Below are 23,478 nucleotides of genomic sequence, written 5' to 3'. Positions count from 1 at the left end.
CACAATTCGCTCCTGAGAATTGCAAGGAGGTTTCTAGAGTCCTCATTTTTCTATATGTGAAAATCAGACCCACCTAAGGAGTAAAAAAAAACCCACTGTTTTACTCTGTGGTGGTTATTATTCACAAAATTTAACTCTTCTCCTACTGATCTCCCTAAATAAAATAATGGCATAAATAAATATCTGGTTGTCATATTTTTTTTAAAAAAAGAATAAAGCAATTAGAATTCCCCCAATTAAGATTCCCCCCTTCAAATATAGATTCCCATTTGGAAGCAGTCAGTAATATCAATCCAAGTAGGTTCCTTTAAAAGTGATTTGTCTTAATCCTTTGATCAAATGGTTGGGAAAGGACCCTGAGGAGAAATGTCTGGGTGTCAGATATATTTTTAACTTTTGGACAGGATATTTTGGACTTCGTTCTAGTAATCTACTTTTTTAAAAAAAGGTCTTACAATTTCATACAAAACATCTGCATTTAGTCCACAACATTTACTACCACCCACCTATCTGCTTCACCTGTGTGAAAACCTCACCGTTTGCGTTTCCTAGTGATAGAGAATTAGCACAAGGCCTCCCACCCTGACTTGGTTACCCTGACCCAGGGTAAATGGGTAAAATGTGTCTAGTATATTGGCTAATAATATAATTCCTTTTGGGTTTAGCCACAAAAAAAGAGGACACTGCATAAGAATGTAGCCAGTCCCTGGCTTGAACAGAACTTTAATGGGATGGTTGAAAGAGAAGGTATCACTTCATTATACCTTTTTCAGATAACATCTTTTTTTATATATATAGTAGATTTAGGAGCCGCAAAGCCATCCCATATATCCATTTAGTTGGAAGTTAGGTGTTTCATTTTAATATAGCTTGGGGACCTTGTGTTGTGGGAAATGATTGATAATTTAATTAAAATAATATTAAGCAATGCGTTGGAAGATATTTTGGACCTTAACTGGCCATTTCTATAATCGTAATTTCATTTATTGAGAAATATATTTTGGACCAGTTGATCTCTAAGGAACTGGACCCGTTTTTTGCTTCTCATAGTGATGTATTTTACTTTATTTCTTAAAGAGATAGCATTTATTCCCCCACCTTTAAACTGTAGTTAGCAAGACCTACTGTAAAAAGAAAAGGGGGGGAAAAGATGGCCGCCTGTATATCTGAAATGCCAGATACATTCTGACATATGTGCCAAAAGACAAGTCACAAACAGCTGGGGACCCTTGCAGAGCTGCCAGACACTTGGCAACTGCCTTCCACCATCTCACATCAGGCTTCTCAAATTTGGTTTTGTCAAATGGACCTTTATTGGGTGAGGGTGGAGGAGAGAGATGGCTGTCACATAGCGCCAGGCATTAAGCAAGGCAAGGATAAATGTGCAGGGCTGGGCGACTGGTTTTTCTTTAAAGGGTCCAATATTTTAACTTCCACAAAGTACTGGCTGCTGGATCAGGCTGAAGACCCATCTGGTCCAGCAATCCTGGTCTTCCAGAAGCCAACCCAATGGTTCTGGGAAGCCCAGTAGAAGGACCTGAGCTCGCTTGCAACAGCTGCGATTCCCAACAGCTGGTATAATATACCTACAGTCGTACTGCCATGATTGCCATGTAATGGCTTTCTTTTAAATCTCGTAATAACCCCGGCCGGAATTTAAATAAAGGGGAGGGACACCTTTAAAAAAAGTTAAATTAAATCTAAAACCGAATCGCTCGGGTTCTTTTCACATGAAATCCTAGAACGCCGCCCCCGCCCCTGCCCCCTGTTGAGAACAATGGAGCAAGCCCAAAGCGCCCTGATAAGATAGAAACCTTTGAAAACTGGCTTTATTATAGTTTTTCTCAACGCTTAGCATCGATGTTCTCCTGGCGAGGTGTGAAAAAATAGCTTAAAGGGAGAGACGGAGATATCTGTCTGCCACCAATTTCTCCACCCTCCCCTTGCTCTTGAGGGAGTGAAAATGTGCTCATTGTATTAAACCACAATAGGCTGCGCAATTGCTGCCGTTGTTGTTTTTCTCCTGCAGACAAAAAACCCGGGATCGTCTCCCCGGGCCTTTCTTTGCAAAACCCAACTCGAGGAAGTTAACCTAATCAAGGGCCTGCTTGGCTGCAAGATTGTGCCTTCAAACGGCTGAGAATGATTGAATCAGTTTCAAGGTTGGGCGCCCCAAAGCCCGTTGCTCTATTATCCCTTCGATTTGACTAGGAACCGGTTTTATTTGACTTGGCAAAAAATAGGGGGGGGGGAGTGGGAGGGGAAGAAGAGAGGACTGTGTGTCTTAAATTAGTTCATCTGCATCTAGGGGACGTGTCTCTGCAAAATACAAAAACTCAGGCTGCTAGCTGGTTAAAGTTCAGTGAGTGCTTTTTAGCCCATTGATTGATTGGGTAACCTTTTAAAACAAACATTAGTTTCTCAATACCGCATTGTTGTTAAAAAAAAAAAGGCATCCAGGATGATTTTCCAAAATCAATTAGGAGAACTCTGAATGAAATTAAGCAATTTTTTTTGCTAAATAATGCAGAAGAATCAAATATTGCATTTTTGAAAAATAATTTATCTAAATTCGCTGAATTCAATACTATTATAAAATCAGAATGGAAAGCTCAGGTGTTGAAAAATAAGTGTTTAAAGATTAATATATTAACCATTGGTGCTGAATCATTTCAGAAGAAACCCCCACAACTCATCCCAAGTTTGTGTCACTAAATTGAAAGCAGGGTATACTCATTTTTTATATTAAAAAACCTTTAAATATTTGTTTCACTCCTTTTTTTTGAATGAAACAAATATTTAAAGGGAGTTGATTTTTTAAGAAACCAAGTATACCATACTTATAGTTTATTTTCGTGACACAAAGCTTTTTACTACTCTAAATTAAAACTAGTCCATTGCCTCACAGTAAAAATGCTTCCCACCTGTCTAAACCCAACTCAGTCTTAACTGTGTGGGACTTTACTGTATCCATGATGTGATGGATACATCTAGAAAGATGTTGCTTTTTCAAAAAATCAGAGTTCTCTTTAGAGTCCCTAAAAGCCTTTGTTCCAGTTCTAAATAGACTTAATGTATTTAGAAATGAATTCAACAAGGGGGGGGAAACCTTACTGAGGAGTTACTGTGTAACTGTTCTCAGAACATTTGAGGAAGTAGGCTGTTGCCTTAGAAAACTCACTGCAAGCGGTTACATTCTGATCCTTCCTACAATGATTCCAATACCAAGGCCAAGTTATTGGGCTCTCCATATGCTACCTTTGTAACTGGTGCAGAACAATAGTTGTAGGCAAGATATTATCAGTAAGCGTCCCTGGATCTAATCTTAACTGAGCCATGGAGTCACTGGGTGGTCTTGCACTAATTATGTCTCTCACTTAACCTCTTCTACTCCTTGGTCAGTAATATTGACACAGTCGTAACCTACCTAACTCAGGTCTAAGTGAAGATCCTTGGGGAAATGTGTAAATGTTGCTTAGCCAGTATTGATGGTAAAAAATAAAGATTGTCCCAAGTTCTGTTGGACAAGTTACATTTTGATGCTTGGGGGGGGGAGAGATTTGATAGCCACCCTCTGATACAGATTGAGGGAGTCCTCATTGTTTGTGTGTAAAACACTGTAGGAGGGGAGCCTTTGGATCACAGCCAATATATGCATCCTATGTAACACTGACTAAAGCTAAGACCCATTAATCTAAATGGTACTTATAATGCAATCCTATACTTGTATGCTCAGCCCCACAGAGTTCAGCAGGACAATATAGAGTAATTGGGGACGTGGAGGGATGCAAGGAACAGATTTGCTTCTGGGGCCCCGATGCCATTGGTGGTTGGGGCCAGAGACAAAAGCTGGTAGAGCAATGGCTGTAGTTGTGACCTTTGTTACTTTCTACACATTTGGTGCCCCTGGAGTATACGGTTGCAACCTCACTTACGTAGAAACATGCATAAGATTGCAGCGCACGGCTGCAATCCTGCACACACTTACCTTCAAGTGGTTTCAAGGAGAACTGCTGTATAGGATCGTTCATTGGTTGAAATACTTCTATATAGAGTACTCGGAGCTCCATTGGAGGGACACTAAATCACAACAATTTCTACCACTGTCACTATCCTTGCAGAGTCTGGGAATAAGATGTACTTTGCTTTTCCTGCGCACAGTTTATTTTGGAAACTGTCACTAATAAACAAGTACACTGGGAAATTCTTTGTGTAAAGTAAAACTGAATAAAACAGAACGTAAGTCTGAACCTCGTCCACTCACTTCTCAAGGAGAGTGAGTTGGGGGACTGTATTGCCATCCAGCCTAGGCATACAGCTGATGCTGACCAAATTTATATTGCAATGCACATGTCAGTGCTTTTAACCTGCATAAGCTCTGTGCAAAGAAATTTGCTTCCACACACCTTGCTGGATCACTATGTTTATGTAGATTTCCTATATGTTTCACAGTAAATTTCCTGTAACATTTAAAAAAATATTTACTTCCTAAATTTCTGATGACAGTTCTTTAATAGGGTAGAAAGTTCTATATGAACTGAAAGGCTCCTGTCTCCTCCTCTCCCAGTTTTAGAACAGCTTCCAGTCAATGTAGCAAACACTTGAGTGACTAAGATAGACTAAATGGGCCAACTCAGTGCCTGGCAGATTTCTCTGTTACTAAATTGTGCAGGACAAGGGCCAGAATTTTGTTTGGCGGGTGTTGGGGGATTGTGTTGTTGTGTTAAACTTTTGTGTATACACACATTTCTGCATTCTGTAAATTGTTCTTTCAAGAAAATTAATTTTAGATCAATATTTTTAAAACTTCAGCTATGTCTACAAAGACACTGTTCTGAAAAATGGATTGAAATAGTTTTAATATAGTTTATTGACTGTTAGTGCTAAATAAGCACAGCTCTTTTTGGAATCTAGGTTATGTCCATAAGCATACCTGCTTGCATGCTAAACACTACGTTAGCCTGCTTAGATGGGACATACCAGCCTTGATTTTTAAGTCATCTATTGAGCAAGTGAACACAATAAACAGTACTTCACCTTGCAATGACAGCTACAAACATAATGCATATTAATATAGATTCCAGCTTGGGGGGCGTTGAAAGAATGAGGGTCTCACAACTAATTAGCTCAAATAATTAATATTAAATTAAGTGCAACGATGAGAGATGCATAAATTGTTACCCAAAATCTGTCCACAGAGTAGATTTTTGACCTGGATTTTAATCATTCTGCTAAATCATTGCTGGTTTATGAAATCCAGAATTCTAACGTACGTTTTAAGAAAACAAATGAGCACAAAATTAATCTGGTTTTTTAATGGGAATAAAGTAAAGAGTGCATTAATTTAAATTTTATAAATGGCTAAATTATTTTTGTGCTGCTAAACAAGATACATGGAAGCAGACCTCACTAAAAACCATTAGGCTTGTTTTCAAATAAACTATTTAGTATACATTTATTTTTGACAGCAGTTTCTCACTATTTAAAACACCAATTTTAATGGATAAAGGTAACCTAGGGTGTTGAATATTATGGGTGGAACTTGGAACCATAGTTAACTGCAGCAGACTACTGAAATGTCCTAAAATCTCCCATGTCTGTGTAAAGTGCGTGGTCTACCTGACAAATTTGTTGTGAGGACAACCAGATAAAGATCTGAAGCATTTATAATTTTAAAAAATAATTTAAAAATAATTTCTTATTTATAAAACCTTTTTTATTATAAAAGAGGAGAGGGACGTCTTATTGTCTCGTGTAAACTCGTTTTCTTCAGGATAAGACACAGCGTGGGGAGTGATCTCACTGTTTGACTCCAGTGTCCTTGAAGCCGTGGCAGTGAGTCTTGTAGTGCAGAGAGGAATAGATTTCTTCAGGAGCTATTCAAAAACTACAGGCTGACGTTGCACCAGGAATGAGTCCTGGCCTGCTGCGATTTTGCCTGTTCCATTTCTGCTCCTTTCCAAAAGACAAGATCTTTTGGGGGGAGGGGGCTGGTGTCTCTCGCCCCGCCAGGATTTCGACTCCCCCATTCTTGTCGTTAAACACGAATCGCAAAGACTCCTTTGACATTTACGAGGTCCCTTTCACTTTCTTGCATGCCCAAGAGCAGAAACCTGGGGCTGCAAAGCAGGTAAAGGACAGGAGAGGCCGTTGAAACTGTTTCAAGCTATTTGCGCAGGGAGCTCAATGGGGGGAAAGTTACTTCCAGGCTTGCAGTCGTGCCCATTTTCCAGCGGCTTCTCCTAAGGCAATGATCCGGTGACTTTCAACAGTAACCAATTATTTCCCAGTAGGAAAAAGCAGGAACAGCATTTCTCTAGTTCCTCTCGGTAGCAGGGAGATTTTATATGGGGGGGGGCCGGGTTCTGCTTTCTGGAAACCCTTTGGAGAATTAACCATGGATTCCCAGAAAGACTGAAAAACTGGGATATTGTTTCTTGTGGGGGGGGGAGGGAGAAGGATCATATATTCTCTAGATACGGACTTATCTTGCGGTGACTGAACTTTTGTGATAAAATCAGGCTGTGATCAGCAGCAGACATATTTGGCGGGTGCCTAGGGACACTCAGAGGACGGCTTGCTTGCTTTCCGCCAAAGGTGCCATCAATTTACTTGAAATTACTCCTCCACCCCAAAAAAATAAATCTGGTGGCATCTTAAAAGGGACAGAGTATTCCTTTGCATATCTATTCACAAGGGAGTCCCATTTAATTCAATGGGGCTGGCTCCCAGGAAAACGGATATTTGATTGTAACCTAAGAGGTGTTTTGTGTGTGTGTGTGTGTGTGTGTGTGTGTGTGTGTGTTTAATGGCATGGACTTCTGTGATTATGAACTCCGGCTGCCAGATTGGTTTTAGCATTTTATTTTTTATTTTATTTTATTTTTGCGGTAACAAAGGAACGCGGCTAGCCCTCTGGAGTTGATCGTTCCAACTCCCGCTCTCAATTCGCATCCACTTCGATCTCATCAATACCTCTCAACTCGCAGCTTAAGTCCAGTTCTGTCCTAGCTCTGTCCTCTGGTCAGAAAAATAGTCGGAAACGGGCCGACCTTTGCACAGAGGCAAAACCTCCGATCTTTTTCAGAAGTTTCTCAGTATGTCGCCTGCCTGCGCTTTTCCACAGACCCCTTTTAGTTCAGTTCCGCAGGTTTTAGGAGGGTTTTTTTGGGGGGGGGAGACGTCCCCTGGGATTTGCCAGAAACCTTCAAGGTCCTCTCGAAGTCGAGGCACGTCCCGTTCTCCAACGAAGTACATGGATTTTTTTGGGGAGGGGGGACTTTAGGCTTTCGCAGCGACTTAATCGTCGCCCCGCCCATTGATTTAAATGGGGTTTCCTTCCCCTTTACAAAGAAACTGCTTGTGGGGCTGAAGCCCCTTGCAACTCTGCCCCAAAGGCAAATAGTGGGGATTTCGAGGGAGCCTGGAGCAGCCTGATCCAAAGCACAATTAAATCACCGATTTCAATGGTATTTTATTATAGTCAATAACCCGCATTTTTATATAAAAATGCATGTTATGTTTTATTGCACTTGCACATTTATGTTGGACACCGCCTTGATGTTTCACGAGGCGGTCTATAAAGGTTTCTATTATTCCATCAATAAAGGCACGTTCTCCTTGAGGGGGGAGCTGCACTCGCGTGCAAATTACTCCAAATATGTACCCAATTTTGACAATAAATTCCAGCGCATTCAAGGGGGCGAACTCCCCATTAAGTGCATGTATTCTGAGGCTCATTTACGCGGCATTAAGAACCGCTGAACTCGGAGGGACTGACTTTGTGCAAGTTAGCTGCATGCGGATCCCTGGAAATGAAAAACAAAAACCCTTGTATCTATAGATCTACAGAGAAATGCGCTGGGGAAATTGCGACTTTTAAAATCGCAACAGGGAATTCCCAGCCCTCGACTTAGGGTCGGGAACACGTTGTCCTCCGTTATAAGCCACGCCATTTTTTGGCTTGGATTTCAAGGAAATCCGGAGCGATCGCAGAAATTGAGTTATTAATGTTCCAGGTCGCGATCCCAGCAAGGGACCCTCCGTCTAGATAAGCGGTAAAAACCAGGGAGCGCGCGCGATTTGCGAAGTGACTCCGATTTAAATCTCTTCAGAGAGGAGAAGACAGGGACATATTAAAATAAAAGGTGCTTAAGGGGCAAACCTAAACGCACTTATTCTAGAGTTAGTCCCGTGGAGCAAGTGCAGATTTACTTCTGAGTCAAGGCACCACTCGAAAAGCATTGCACCGCAAATGCACCGTGTTTCCTGGGCAAGTTCCTGTTGCTTTCCCATTTGGGTCTCCATCCTTACTCGGAAGGAAGCCTATCTGAAATTGCCAAGGCTTGCTTAGCATTTTGCGCAGCAGCATTTGCTGCGAGAACAGCGCAAAAAGTTGCTGAAGCCAGAAAGCACCGCAAAAACCAAAGGCAAAAACTAATTTTGCTGGATTTTTTAAAGCTTGCTTGGGGTGATCTCTTTCCTGAGCCCGCTGCCGCGAGCCGATCCCCGCAGAGGGAAGGGAGACATGCGACCCATTCAAAGCAGTCACGTCGGAAGAGGAGATAGTAGCTGGGGAAGAACCGCAAAGGACTGGGGGGGGGGGGAGGGCACGACCGCCTTCCTGCCTGCGGTTCTCCTCGCCTCCAAAGCTGCTGGCTCGAGTTTTCCAGGGAACACCCAGATTCAGCAAATGCTGAATTTGCCTCCCATTTCTTGACCAGAGCGCCTGACTTGGGTGGGAGAGAAGGAGGAAGGGGATTGCAGCATTGCGAAAGAGATACCTGACCTTCCCTCCCGCTGCTGTGGTGACACTCATGACTGCAATCCTCTCTAAATTGGAATTTTTTTTTTTAAGCCCCAATTGAAAGGATCATGTTTTTTACAATTTGCTGCGAAGTAAAGGCAGGCTTATTGTTTCTGAATGCAAGCGGGAGAAGTAGGGCGCTAGGATCCATTTATTACTTTCATTATTGAACAGTACCAAGGGCAGGCAAGATCAAGATGGGAGAATACTCTGCAAATTTAGTGTCCAAGTAGATGGTTGATGGGAATGGGAAGAAATGGGAGCCGGTTACATCTAGGCTGTCAGGACAGACCTCTTAAGTCCCCAACCTAAAACAGCCTCTCAGTAGTTCCAGGCGCAGGAACCAGATCCAAGAACAAGGCCAGATAGAGGGCCAATCTCTCCCCGTGCCTACTCTGGCAACACAACATCAGGGGTTCATTGATCTCTGCTCATCTTGCATAGTGATATACACCACCATCTCCCCCCCACCCACCCACACCTTCCATCTAAGGCAAACAGGCCAGTCTCTGTGTGAAGGAATAGGGAGATACAAATTTGACACCAGCAATGGTAAACCAAGAAGAGAACATTTTGGTCTGCCGGGACTCTCTTGCCACTGATATGAAGGTGGCTGTAAAGGAACGTCAAAGGGAGGCCCCGTAGGGAAACGTGGTTCACATCTTAAGTTCAGCTCTGCTCCTTTGGGTCTGATCAAGTCCCAAATGATCACATTTGGACTCCTTGAGGACTTGCAATTCAGTTTCAACCTGGAGCCTCCCTTTAAAATCACCAGCATTTGATTATTTCTGCTTCTTATTTATTACCCCCGCCCCTTTTTCCCTGACAGGAGACTCAAGATGGCTTATATATAAAAATGAGAACAGCTAAAAACTAGAAAAACCCAATTATTACTTCAACGCTTGGTACTACGTTTTTAAAGGGTTGCTGAGCTTATTCGCTGAGCTTATTCTGCATACATCCCAGCTAAGGGGTTTGTGTGCATGGGAACTGTATGTACACCACTTTGGGTTCTATAATGGAAGAAAAATGCTGTGTGTGTGTGTGTGTGTGTGTAACCTGTGTTTGTGTGTATATATAAATATACCTGCAACTGAGAATTATAATACTGTACATGGATATGAAAAAGATTCACATCCATTTAAGTTTGTGCCACTATAAAATTGCTAGTTTTTAAGATGCCGCAGGAAGTCTCTGTTTTTGCTGTCACAGATGACTCTGGGAACTACTTTGGAAAGTGTGCTGCCTTGGGGTTTTAGTGTCATACTTAGATGGGGGGGGGAGAGATCTGGGTTCAAATCCCCTCCCATGAAGCTTTATTTTGGTTTATCTTGAACCATTCACTACCTCTTACCCTACTTCACAGGGTTGTTGTGATTGTAAAATGAGCAGGGAGAATAGTTATCTACACGTTGCACCTTGGAGAAAAGCAGTCATAAATATTATTAAAGACATTTAATTTGCTGAACTTCATTTGGGGGGGGGGGGGGAGTTCCACTGGTTTTAGGCCTCTGAGCAGAATCTGATCTTAACCACTTTACTCAGAAGTTGATTTTATTCTCTTAGCTCAGCGAGCTTGCAGCCAGACAGCATATGTGTGTTTACTTTTAACTAAGTCCTGCTATGTTCATTGGTGCTAACTCCCAGGTAAACTTGGATAGGACCACTGCAGCTTCTAAATATATCTAATGTGTACTTTGAATCCTTCTGTGAAGATATGGATTGATTGGGGGGCTGCAGGGCCCCACTTGGAAATTTAGTGTGGCATTTTTCACTTCGCTGTTTTGACTGTGGTGCTAATCCATGGGGTGCACTCCTTGGCCACTGTATGTGATGGGACTTTGGAGAGGGAGAGCAATCCAGCTGATTTTTTTAATTTTTTTTTTTTGAGGGTGGAGAGGGGCAAGATAACTCCAGAGCAGTCAGCTGAGCCTCTGCATGACTTCCCAGCTAACCCATCCTCTTTGCCCCTCTCCCTACAGAGCTTCTGGAGGATCTCTCTGAGAGCCGGGAATGTGTCAACTGTGGCTCCTACCAGACCCCCCTGTGGAGAAGGGATGGAACTGGTAACTATCTCTGCAATGCTTGTGGGCTGTACACCAAAATGAATGGACTTAGCAGGCCTCTCATCAAGCCTCATAAGAGAGTGGTGAGTATTAGTGAGGTGGGTGAAAGACTGAGGGGTCTTTTTCCTGTCTCCACCCAGATCCATGAATTCATTTACCCTTTCCCCCTCCTACTTAAACATTGCGTTTCAATATTTTTCTATCGCAAAACAAGCTGCTTGAAATCAATAGCCCTGTGCAGACCCACGGTATCAGAACCACAACTTCTTGCTTCATTTTAAGAGCTACTTGCTATGTGGAAGGTTTGCACTGACAAACAGATGGCAATTAAAATCCGAAAAATCTAAAAGCAGTTACACAGTTAAAAAGGTTCTGAAAGAAGTTATACTTTAAACTTTTGCACTGCAAACAAACGTCTTACAAAAATCAAAGGCTTGGGTTTTGGATTTTCGTCCAGTTCTGTCATTCATTGAAACATGACCTAAATTAGGCTGTTTTATAGAAGCAGCCAACTTGAACTTGGATTTAGCAATGAAATGAAATGATTGAAACACGGCACTCACAGGGGGTGCAATCACACATACATTTTTTAAAATTTTAACTCAGTGAGTTTTATTTCTAGGGAAGATATATGCAGTAAGATGTACTACAAATCTTAAACGCATGGGGCAAGTTCCAGAAGCCTATGTGGACTTTAGACATGTTTTTCTCAACATTACTGAGGCCAGTTGTTTAACGAAAAAATGAAGGAATCCTCACTAACCATATAGTGAGATTAAGACTGGGATGCAATTAAATATTGCCAGTGCTAGGAAATTAATGGAGCTGCTTGAATCCAATCTTCATTTCTCGGGATTTTATTATTATCCTAACTGAGGATGGGAAATAGTCTAATTGTAGTTTTGGGGAAAAGACAGTTGTTATCTGTTTAGTTCTGGTAAAAGGAACCCCCCTGGCTACCTTAAGCATTTTTTGCCAGATCATAAGGACTATGAGCAGGTCCTGTGTTTCAGAAACAAAATTGTGATCCTCACCACTGTCTAATAAGCCTTGAGATTTTTAGGACTGGATTTTCAGGAATTCAAAGTATGTCAGTGCGCACTAGGAGTAGAAACCACTAATTCTCCAGAATTAAGCAATTCATAAAATATGTTCCCCAAACATTCCTGACAAGTTTCTACTTTGTCATCATTTAAGTTTGACCCAGGAAACAAATATATCCCAAATGCTGCCATTCTTCATATTATAGCAAAATAAAAGCAATTCAGGAGTAAGATAGTCTGCAGGAGTGATTTTTCACTCCATGAGAATGGCTGGTAAATAATAATCACTGTAAGGTTAATGAGCTGAGGTGTTGGGAAGTAAGGGAGTCTAGAATTTTCTGTTGCTTTCAATCAATCAATCATTCAATTTGTCACTTTCCTCCGTGGAAGTATGTGTGTGAATTAATGGGAAAACTCCTTTAACTGCCTTCTACCTGAGAGTTCATCCTGCTACTCCATCCCACAAAATTTCTCTCACCCACGAGGGTGAGACTTGGCCCAGAATTGACCTCTGGGCAGAGGGACTAGTACACTAAAGCCTCACTTACTCTTTGATGTGACCATTTTGGGCTAAGAGGCCACTTTCCACCTTTCCCCCTCACCTTTCCTAGTTCAGGGCTAGTTTCTGCTGCTGGGGGAGGGTGTTTCTTGGTGTCAGAAGGAAGTAAGCATGTGTCAGTTATGGCCAGAGCCAAGTCTGAAGGCGGCGGGGGGGGGGGGGTCATTTCCTAGCACAAACCCTGCCAGAATTTTTCTTGAAAGGTGAAGGTTCTGAGACTGCCGTCTTTCCTCTTTGGGGCTCTCAGTGTCTAATTTATACACACACTCCCTTTGTTGTTTATACACACACTCCCTTACCACCCCTCAATCTCTCTCCCTGGTAAATAAAAGCCAATAAATTAAGTGAATCAAATGACTGAAGGGATTGATTGATTGATTGATTGATTGAATTAGCAGAAGTTTTATACTGCTTGATTGTAATAAAACGCTAGAGTAGGTTACAAAACAAAATGTTGCTGTGGTCAGTAAAATTCTGTTAACGGCACATATTTAAACACATTCAAAAGATAGTTAAAATCAACAATAAGCCCCAAAGACATGTGTTTTAATTTCATTTTCTACATTTCCTGGTAGACTTGCCTAAACAAAAAATGTTTTAAGCAGGCACTGTAAAGAGTTTAAGGAGGCCCCTGCCTGAGGTCCGTAGGAAGGGAGTTCCAAAGTGTTTAAGGACCAGACATGGCTCATTTGGAGCCAGCCTTTCGTGAGGGAGGGAAGTGTGTGTACACAGAACAGCCTGTCCTGTCCTCCCCAAGCAAGGCAGCTGCCCTCATGTACACTATCCTTGCTTCATGTTGAAGTAAGATTCTCCTGTCAGTCCCGTTGGCCTTTGTGTATGGAGCTGAGGGAGCTCCATCTTGTTGTCTCAAACAGCAAAATGCATGCCCTGGCTCTGCTTATAGCCAAGCTGATATTTAAAGAGGGTGTGAAAAATCCCATGTCACGGTCAGACATTTTCCCTAGACGCCTCCAACAGAGTAAGATGAGATTTGGGGGGGAGGACGGGGACTAGCAATGGTGTAGTCCAAAAATTCAGTGTTACACTAAAAATATATAAATGTACTCATGCTTCCCAGAGAGTAGTAGTGCATAGCACAATAACCAGTTAATTAGAATCTGAGAACAGCGAACTCATAAGAGGGTATTGTAGCAGTTAGGATGTTGGCATTTGGCTGGGAGTGAGGTGATTTGGGTTCACACAAACCCTTTAGTCTGACGCCTAATGACCTGGAAGTAAAACCCAGTAAGCGTCAACAGAAGCAGCCTTTGACTTTTAAATAGAAATGCACACGTGTAAACTCACTAGGATGAACTAGGGACCCTATCAAAGGGAAAAAATTGCAGCCTCTGAGGATTTCCCTCTTTCTCAAATGGCATTTAAGGGTTATTCAGTTACCCTGGATTGTAGACAGTGCCATTGCTTCACCAACTTCCACTCCACTCCACCTACCACTCAACTACCACGAGGTAACCAGAGAGAGATCTTTGGGGTACAGTATTGGTATTCTCTTACCTGTTAGATGCTTTCCCCATGGAAGTTTACCTGGCATCTACAATCAGGTAAAGAACATTTTTTTAAAAATCCCCATAATTTGAAACCTTATTTAGCCAATGACTAAATAAGGTTTACACTACAAAAAACTGACTGTTACCCACTACGCGGGTAGCGCTGTGGGTAAAACCTCAGCACCTAGGGCTTGCCTATTGTATGGTCAGCAGTTCGAATCCCCGCGCCAGGGTGAGCTCCCGCCTTTCAGTCCCAGCTCCTGCCCACCTAGCAGTTCGAAAGCGCCCCTAAGTGCAAGTAGATAAATAGGTACCGCTTTATAGCGGGAAGGTAAACGGCGTTTCCGTGCGCTGCGCTGGTGCCGGCTCGCCAGAGCAGCTTCATCATGCTGGCCACGTGACCCAGAAGTGTCTCCGGACAGCGCTGGCCCCCGGCCCCTTAAGTGAGATGGGCGCACAACTCTAGAGTCGGACATGACTGGCCTGTACGGGCAGGGGTACCTTTACCTTTTACCTATTATTATTTCCAGCTAGTTTTTGTATTTTCATGTTATTTTACATGAATGTTATGTAAATAGTGCAGAAAAATACATTTGGAAGGCAAGATAAAAAAAAATATAGCTAACTAATAACTAACAGAAAGACTTTTCAAATTTTCCTCTCTTGCAACTAGAATATATTCATTCTCCTCCCATATTAAATAATGTGCTATTAGAGATTTTTGCTTTTTTACTATTGCATTTTACTTAATCAATACTCTTCTTACTTAGGCTATGTCATCTCAGCCAACCATTACAGATTTTGAACTGCATTTCGTTTATGTTGTAATCCTGATTACCATAAATTTAATCAATGCTAATCTTATTTAGGCTGCGTTAAGATGACACAATCTTTTCAAAGGCAAACAAACAAAACCTGCCAAGGTAGACAATGAGCTTTTAAAAGTCACACTTTCCTCACCTGATTACCATCTATTCAATGGTGCCCTCATGGACAAAGGGATTTTCAAAGTTAGTAACGGGAGGAGTTTTGTAACTGGTTATCTGCCTAATTTCATCAAGTAGCGCATAATCTAATTAGGAGGAAGAAAGTCTTCCTGTGCCTCCCTAATGCCCACATTACAGGAATAAAAAATACCTATATATATATTAAGAAAACATGACTATACTATAGCGCATTTCATGGAAATAATTTGTATATTTCTTTTAATAGCTTCCAATATTATCTAATTTATATGAACTTTAATGATGTGCCCTACAACTGCCACCTCTAAATGATGATCATTGTTGAGAAACATTGGTCAATTTGCTCCTGAGCCATTGGAACAAATGAGAATCCTGGAACCATAAAAACTAGAAATATACATTTTCCAGAATGAGTGCTGAGAATCTAATATTATCATTAGAATAACACAATTAGTAATAAAATCATTTTATGTAATAATCATAAAATTCTGTGGTCCCCCCTACTGTTTCTTCTATCTGTTAAAAGTTGCTTAAGAATGCATTTTCATATACAAGTGACAAAAGATAAAGAAACAGTAATATTCTAAACAGATTTTGACTATGGTTATTTGTTTTTTTATGTGTCAGTTGTCTCAGTAATAATAATAATAATAAATTTTATTTATATCCCGCCCTCCCCAGTCGAAGCCGGGCTCAGGGCGGCTAACAACACTAAAACAGTGCAACATTATAAAAACATTATAAAAATTAATTTAAATCAAAATTGATGGCCAATGGTTACCGTATTTTTCGCACCATAGGACGCACTTTTTCCCCTCCAAAAATGAAGGGGAAATGTGTGTGCGTCCTATGGTGCGAATACAGGCTTTCGCTGAAGCTGGAGAGCGAGAGGGGTCGGTGCGCACGGACCACTCTCACTCTCCAGGCTTCAGGAGAGCCGCAGCGCCAGTCCCACAAGGTCGGGGGACAGCGGGGAGGCGGAACACCACCATCCCGCTGTCTTCCGATGTGGTTTGGAGGCTGACGGCGGGGAGACGCGTGCTTCTCCCGGCCGCCAGCCCCGCAAGCTCCGGGGACAGCTGGGAGGCGCAGCGCGTCCTCCCTCTGTCCCCGGACCTGATGTGCAGGCGGGCGACGGGGAGAAGAGCGCTTCTCCCCGCCGCCTGCCCCGCAAGCTCCGGGGACAGCTGGGAGGCGCAGCGCGTCCTCCCTCTGTCCCCGGACCTGATCTGCAGGCGGGCGACGGGGAGAAGAGCGCTTCTCCCCGCCGCCTGCCCCGCAAGCTCCGGGGACAGCTGGGAGGCGCAGCGCGTCCTCCCTCTGTCCCCGGACCTGATCTGCAGGCGGGCCGCGGGGAGAAGAGCGCTTCTCCCCGCCGCCTGCCCCGCAAGCTCCGGGGACAGCTGGGAGGCGCAGCGCGTCCTCCCTCTGTCCCCGGACCTGATCTGCAGGCGGGCGACGGGGAGAAGAGCGCTTCTCCCCGCCGCCTGCCCCGCAAGCTCCGGGGACAGCTGGGAGGCGCAGCGCGTCCTCCCTCTGTCCCCGGACCTGATCTGCAGGCGGACGACGGGGAGAAGAGCGCTTCTCCCCGCTGCCTGCCCCGCAAGCTCCGGGGACAGCTGGGAGGCGCAGCGCGTCCTCCCTCTGTCCCCGGACCTGATCTGCAGGCGGGCGACGAGGAGAAGAGCGCTTCTCCCCGCTGCCTGCCCCGCAAGCTCCGGGGACAGCTGGGAGGCGCAGCGCGTCCTCCCTCTGTCCCCGGACCTGATCTGCAGGCGGGCGACGGGGAGAAGAGCGCTTCTCCCCGCCGCCTGCCCCGCAAGCTCCGGGGACAGCTGGGAGGCGCAGCGCGTCCTCCCTCTGTCCCCGGACCTGATCTGCAGGCGGGCCGCGGGGAGAAGAGCGCTTCTCCCCGCCGCCTGCCCCGCAAGCTCCGGGGACAGCTGGGAGGCGCAGCGCGCCCTCCCGCTGTCTCCCGACCTGGTTTGGAGGCTGGCGGAGGGCTTCCTCCTCCCCCAGCCCCGAAAGCTCCCAGAGCGATGCCAAAGCTGCGCGCAGCTTCGGCATGGCTCTGGGTCCCGTTCTGGGGGAGGGGGAAGCTCGGGCTTCCCCCGCCCCAGCCCCGCGTCTCCAGCCGGGAGACGGTTGCGGGGGGCTGCTTTAGCCCCGCGCGTGCTCTCCCGGCTGGAGAGGTGACGCTCGGCTATGGAGGCTCCTGCCATAGGCGCGCGTCACCTCTCCAGCCGGGAGAGCACGCACGGGGCTAAAGCAGCCCCCCGCGACCCTCTCCTGGCTGGAGAGGTGACGCACGCCTATGGCAGGAGCCTCCATAGGCGTGCGTCACCTCTCCAGCCGGGAGAGCACGCACGGGGCTAAAGCAGCCCCCCGCGACCCTCTCCTGGCTGGAGAGGTGACGCACGCCTATGGCAGGAGCCTCCATAGGCGCGCGTCACCTCTCCAGCCGGGAGAGCACGCACGGGGCTAAAGCAGCCCCCCGCGACCCTCTCCCAGCTGGAGAAGTGATCCGCGCCTATGGCAGGAGCCTCCATAGGCGCGCGTCACCTCTCCAGCCAGGGGAGCACGCACGGGGCTAAAGCAGCCCCCCGCGACCCTCTCCTGGCCTGAGAGGTGACGCGCGCCTATGGCAGGAGCCTCCATAGGCGCGCGTCACCTCTCCAGCCGGGAGAGCACGCACGGGGCTAAAGCAGCCCCCCGCGACCCTCTCCCGGCTGGAGAGGTGACGCGCGCCTATGGCCGCTGCTCCCTGACCTGCTCTTTGGGGCTGGTGGTGGGCTTCCCCCGCCAGCCCCAAAGAGCAGGTCGAAAGGAACCTGAAGCCTGGAGAGCGAGAGGGGTCGGTGCGCACCGACCCCTCTCGCTCTCCAGGCTTCCAAGGTAGCCGCCTGAACGCACCTTAAACGGCACCTTGTTTTAGAACGGGAAAACAAAAGGGGGAAAATTCTCCCACTCTCTGCGCAGAGCCTCCTGCCGCTTCGCTGAAGGGGCGCTGGGCAGAGAGCAGAAGAATTTTTTTCCCTTGTTCTCCCCCCTCTAAAACAAGGTGCGTCCTATTGTCCGGTGCGTCCTATGGTGCGAAAAATACGGTAAATAAATTCCTAGCAAACTATGGCAAATTTTGCAGAAAGAAGGGTGGGTGGAACCTGAACAAATTCATTTTTCCCAGGGTGTCATCATTTACAATCTTGGATGAGAAAAATGCATATTTCTGTAATGGATTCTTCCCCCACCCCCTGCAAATGTGTTAGTTTGTAAATCTATAGTCAGTGAGTCTGTGTTTTTGTAATGTTTGAGTACTTGTGCAAAACAGCAGATTTATGATGTAGCTGAAATTCTTGCCCATGATTAATGGAAAAGAGATCACTTGTTACAGGAAATTTTATAACCCCTTCACCTTCATTTCACATGTTTATGGGAGCAGCTTTACTTATGATCTATGGTCTGTGGTTGTAAAGCTCTTTGTTGTGCGATTATTTCTGATGTAGAGTTGCTTCATCTTGGCTCCAAACTCCACTGAACAGTGCCATAAATGACTTGTTTATAATATAGGCTGTTCTGCTATACTTGAGTTTACTGACACCCCTTCCAAAAAACAACAATTAAAGCCCACTTCTGCAAAGTATTTAATTCTTCCACATAGCTCTTTGCATGAATTACTGGAAGATGATTAATATATTCAGATGCTCCCCAAACACTTGTTTTTGTGGGGGGAGGGGGAGCTGGAAGAAGTGGCAGAAACTGAAACTATAATGGTTCAGGAGGAGGGAAGCAAGACGTTTTAGTTTTGTTCCTTGGTGGGAACAGAGACATAAAAGTAAGTGGCTAGCCAATTTACCGGAGAGCTGAGGGGAGAGATGGGAGTTTGAAAAGCGTACAGGAAAATTGCCTAAAACAGTGCTTTTCAACCAGGGTGCTGTAGCACCTTGGGGTGCCTTAAGTGATGGTCAGTGGTGCTGTGGGCAACACTGGTCTTTGTCCCTCTTTCCTCCCTCCCTCCTCTGATGCCCTCTTGCGTCTCTGCCTCCCCAAGGCTTGCACAGCTGTTTGTTGCAGTAGCGCTTGCTACAAGCTCCCCAGGCGAATGGTGCCTCTGGGGCTGGCCAGGGGGTGCTTCCTAGGCCCCTGTGGGGCAGGGAGAGAAGGCACCTCTCTTTGGGGCAGGGAGGGCAGCTCAGAGAAGGAAGGGGAATAAAAGATCAGGGTAAGTTCAAATTGAAAGCCAGGCAAAATAGTTCTGTCTTACAGGCCCTGTGGAAGGAAGTTAAATCCTGCAGGGCCCTGGTCTCATGGGACAGAGCATTCCACCAGGTTGGAGCCATCACTGAGAAGGCCCTGGCCTTGGTGGAGGATAATCTGACTTCCTTAGGGCCTGGGACCTCTAAACTATGATTATTCATGGACCTTAAGGTCCTCTGCGGGGCATACCAGGAGAGGCGGTCCCATAAATACAAGGGCCCTAAGCCACAAAGGGTTTTAAAGGTCAAAACCAGCACCTTAAACCTGACCCGATACTCCACCGGGAGCCAGTACAACTGTTAAAGCACTGGCTGAATATGCTCCCATGGCAGGGACCCTGTGAGGAGCCTCGCTGCAGCATTCTGCACCCACTGGAGTGTCAGGGCCAGTTTCAAGAACATACAATTGTCAAGCCAGGAGGTGACCGGCGAATGGAGCACTTTGGCCAGATCGGGGCAGGAAAGGTAAGGGACCAACTGCTTAATGCGGCTTAATGGTTTGTTTGTTTGCCTGTGTCTGTTTTTCTCTCTCTCTATTTATTTTGAAGCCAGTTTTGTTGTCTATATGCAATCCTGCTACTGCTTATGTGCAGAAGAGCTCTCTCCACATGTCTTTGTATTGATTTGGCATTTCCTTGTGCTTGCCTCTTAGCCTTCTTCGAGAAGAATGGGTTTGTCTTGCGCCAACTGTCACACTACGACCACCACGCTCTGGCGCAGGAATGCAGAAGGAGAGCCCGTATGCAATGCCTGTGGCCTGTACATGAAACTTCATGGGGTGAGCAGCTACTTCGTATGATCAGGAGCTATTTCAGTCCTTGCTTGATGCATGCTTAATGGCCATCCAAGCACACCATTCCTGAGATGGAACACGCATTTAGTTTCACAGGAGACCCAAGTCCAACTCTGCTAGGAGGGTGAAAGGGGATTGGGGTGGGGAGAGCGTCTCTTATCCCTCCCATTTTTTTTTTATTTTGCATGTATGCAATTGTGCTTAGCTACTAAATGATAGGGGATGTCAATAGAGAAATCCACGGCCCCACGTCATGTCGCAGTCCATCATTTAATGTTCCAGTAAATAGTAATTTAAACAGAAACCAGAAGTCACTGATTGCTGCTTCTGACAGGTCTTGGGTATTATTTATTGGTTTAGTAGTTGGGAGATTTATGAACCGCTTAATCGAAGAGTGGTTGCAGTAGTGTACAGATATAATTGTAGATGAAGCAGAACTAAAAATCCACAGAACAATTAGAAAACACAAATATACATAAAACGTTTAAAACAAAGTTAACATCAGTTACACATTTAAAACAAATATAGCCAATGAAATTATGTGTTGGGATAGGTTTGCCAAAACAAAAAAAAAGTTTTCATTAGGCATCTAAAACAAGATAGCGAGGATTCCTGCCTATTTTCAAGAGTCAGGAATTCCAAAGCACAGGTTCTGCAGCATTAAAATATCAACTTCTTTGCAAATGTGGAACAGACATTATGTGGCACTTGTAAAAGTGCAAATTCTATTTCGGAGAAAGGGAACAGTCTTCACTTTGAAGGAATAGTTTGCTCCAGTGGTTCCCAATGAGTGGTCCGTCTGCCCTAGGGGGTCCGCATAACCCACTCAGGGTGTCTGTGGCACCATTCACATAACAAAAACCTATGATAGAGATAAAGTTTTCAAAAGTAGGGGTTCCATTGCTTGGCTTTTGAAAAACAGGGGCTCTGCAGAACGTAGCAAATTGGGAACCACTGGTTTACTCCACATGTAAAACGTTCTAGCCACATAGAAGTTCTTCAATAGTGCAGACAATCGAGAAATGAATCCAAGTTTGCAGGGAAAGGCTTTTGATAAGAGAGGCTGCACGTTTGATGGGAAAGGCCCACCTATTTAGTAGATGGATGAGAAATGGTTGGACTGAGTCTAGCACTGTTCCCATTCTACCATCTTCTTAAGGATGCTGAATCTGGATAAGGTTTATAGGCCTAAAAGATCCCACACATATATGCACGATGCAGCACTATATCTGCACAGAGTACAATGTCCATTACAGAATCGAGTGTCACTGTTTGCCAGCCAAATAAAAAAAACCAAAAACCATATCCTATGACTGCTCCTCTGTGTACCTATGGGGTGTAGAACTGGAGAAAGAAAAATAGTTAAATTTTACATGAATAGTTGTTACATAATGAATCAAACATTATGACCTAATGCCATTATTTTCACTGTAATTTTGCTTATAGTAGGGTGTCTCTAATGTATCCAAAGAGAAAACAAATTTCAGATTTTTTTAAAAAAATTGGGGTATTGCATTTTAGGTGCCCCGACCCCTTGCTATGAAGAAAGAGGGAATTCAAACCAGGAAACGAAAACCAAAGAACTTGGCTAAGACAAAGTCATGCTCGGGTAAATATAATGAAAGAGTTTGTGGAGGGGCAGAGATTTGTCTATCTGGAGAACGCAGAGTTCTAACTTGGGTGCTCCCGTTGCAGGTAATAATAGCAATAATGCCGTTCCTATGACTCCAACTTCCACGTCTTCTACGAACTCAGATGACTGCCGAAAAAATGCTTCCCCTAGCACACAAACCACAGCCTCAGGGGTAAGTGACAAAATAGTATCCATGCTTGCAAGCGAGTAGATTTCTGTGGCGCATGTTATCTCCATTTTTATCTTATCTAGTAGAACAGTAATCTAAATAAACTTTTCAGTTAGGGAGCTGATACTGGACGGGGAATATCTGAGGAAATTACCTATAAACGCAAACACAATGTAAAACTAAAGTACTTCACAAACATCTTTATTAAGTTACAAGATTTATCTCTTATTTATACTGTGTCGTATCCTATCTTATATTGTACCGTGTTGTACAATAGGCATTGGCCCTGGTCCAGGCTGGGGTGATCCACGGCTAAAACAAGTTTCCGCTTTTTAAAAGCTGTATATTCTAAAATCCTTCATGATCAGCAGTCATAGCAGGGAATTGGGTCAGATACACAGATATTAGCAGAAAGCACAGTACTGAATCTCTACTTGTAGACCATCTCCCCGCTAAGAGGTCCAGTCTAGGAAATGCTACCTTTTCTGATGGTGGTGTATTTGGTAGGGAGGTAAATGGGCGGAAGATACGTACTTTTACTTCCAATGTATATTTTATTTCAGCATTGAGTACTGTAAATACCTTGTTGATAAGGTTAATTAAGTGAATATAATCCACCTTTGTGAGATAATGATGGAGAGCCATTAATGCACAACTATACAAGTGTTATGTCAGGGCTGTCAAGCATTTAAATTAGAACTGGGTGACTGGTTGAACATCTTCCTTTTCCACTGAGTAGCCAATTAGGTTGTTATTCTATGCATGCTACTTGGAAGTAAGTCCTGCTTACTTCTGAGTAGACATGCACCAACTTGATTTTACATTTTGATACAGTTGCATATCGCTGACATCTCAATATGTATGGCTTTTTGAAACATTGCTCCAGATTGCATGTCATAATAAGCCATAGTCAACGGGGAAAATATAGGCTCTCCGAGCAACAGTTTAGCTAGCTGATGATTTAAGCAATTTCCAGCCGGAGGCTGTGTAGCACCTACACTGGGCCAGACCCAAAAGGGGGTTGAGGCACAAGCAGCCGTTTCCTATGGAAAATGAGAAATATTTTCTTAGCAGTGCCACTCGCTTTACCCTTCCATTTTCTCCATAGACTTTAAAAAGAAAAAAAGAAAAAAAAGCCCAACAAAGTTTGTTTATAAAGCTCTCCAACCTCCTTTATCTGTACTGTCTGTGCAAAATGCAAAAGAACTCTGTAATCCCAGCAGAAGAATGCAAATAATGTCAAGACTCAGTTGGATGCACAGCTGAACTGCAAGCCTTGCTTTACAGCTATTCAGAGCCTCAAACTTCAAAATGCAGTTGCACCCCCCCAAAAAAAAACCTACACACATCCAACTGCAGAATGCATGGACGTTTTGAGCAAATTTGCAAATAACTCAAGTCTACCTCTGTTGGGACATTTCCCCATTGACTTGTGATTTTCCTTCAGAAAGCACAGTTGCAATTGACCATTCTGCAGAACATCAGAACTCTTTTCCCTCTCAGCTTTTTCCTGCTGATGGGCAGGAGGAGAACCCAAGGAGCCAGATGAAAACCAGCTGTGGGCGCAGGGGTTCATCACCCTTGATCTAGGGGGGAAAGGGCACATTTCCTAAGTACGAAGTATTGCTGTTTGTGTGCTGGAATTTGGGCTCTATCCCCATAACAGAAGCGCGACTCTGAGAG

The 23,478-nt window shown here is 44.5% G+C and overlaps 1 protein-coding gene across 4 annotated transcripts in view; it reads left to right on the top strand.

Moving 5' to 3' along the window:
• Positions 1-23,478, top strand: part of GATA6 (GATA binding protein 6) — a 37,184-nt gene that overhangs the window by 5,076 nt on the left and 8,630 nt on the right. For 3 of the 4 annotated variants that reach the window (XM_081918089.1, XM_081918090.1, XM_081918091.1), the window contains 5 exons: positions 10,789-10,955; positions 19,534-19,665; positions 19,853-19,978; positions 21,515-21,602; positions 21,689-21,798. In XM_081918089.1, the coding sequence (XP_081774215.1) occupies positions 10,789-10,955; positions 19,534-19,665; positions 19,853-19,978; positions 21,515-21,602; positions 21,689-21,798 (623 nt within the window). The remainder of the gene's footprint in view (positions 1-10,788; positions 10,956-19,533; positions 19,666-19,852; positions 19,979-21,514; positions 21,603-21,688; positions 21,799-23,478) is intronic. The other variant, XM_081918092.1, reaches the window with a different exon arrangement.

This window comes from Podarcis melisellensis (assembly GCF_964234715.1).
Source record: "Podarcis melisellensis genome assembly, chromosome: 7".
In the NCBI taxonomy this organism is placed as follows: Eukaryota; Metazoa; Chordata; class Lepidosauria; order Squamata; family Lacertidae; genus Podarcis; species Podarcis melisellensis.
Note: the sequence above shows the minus strand (reverse complement) of the source record. Positions and strands in the feature narration are given on the sequence as shown.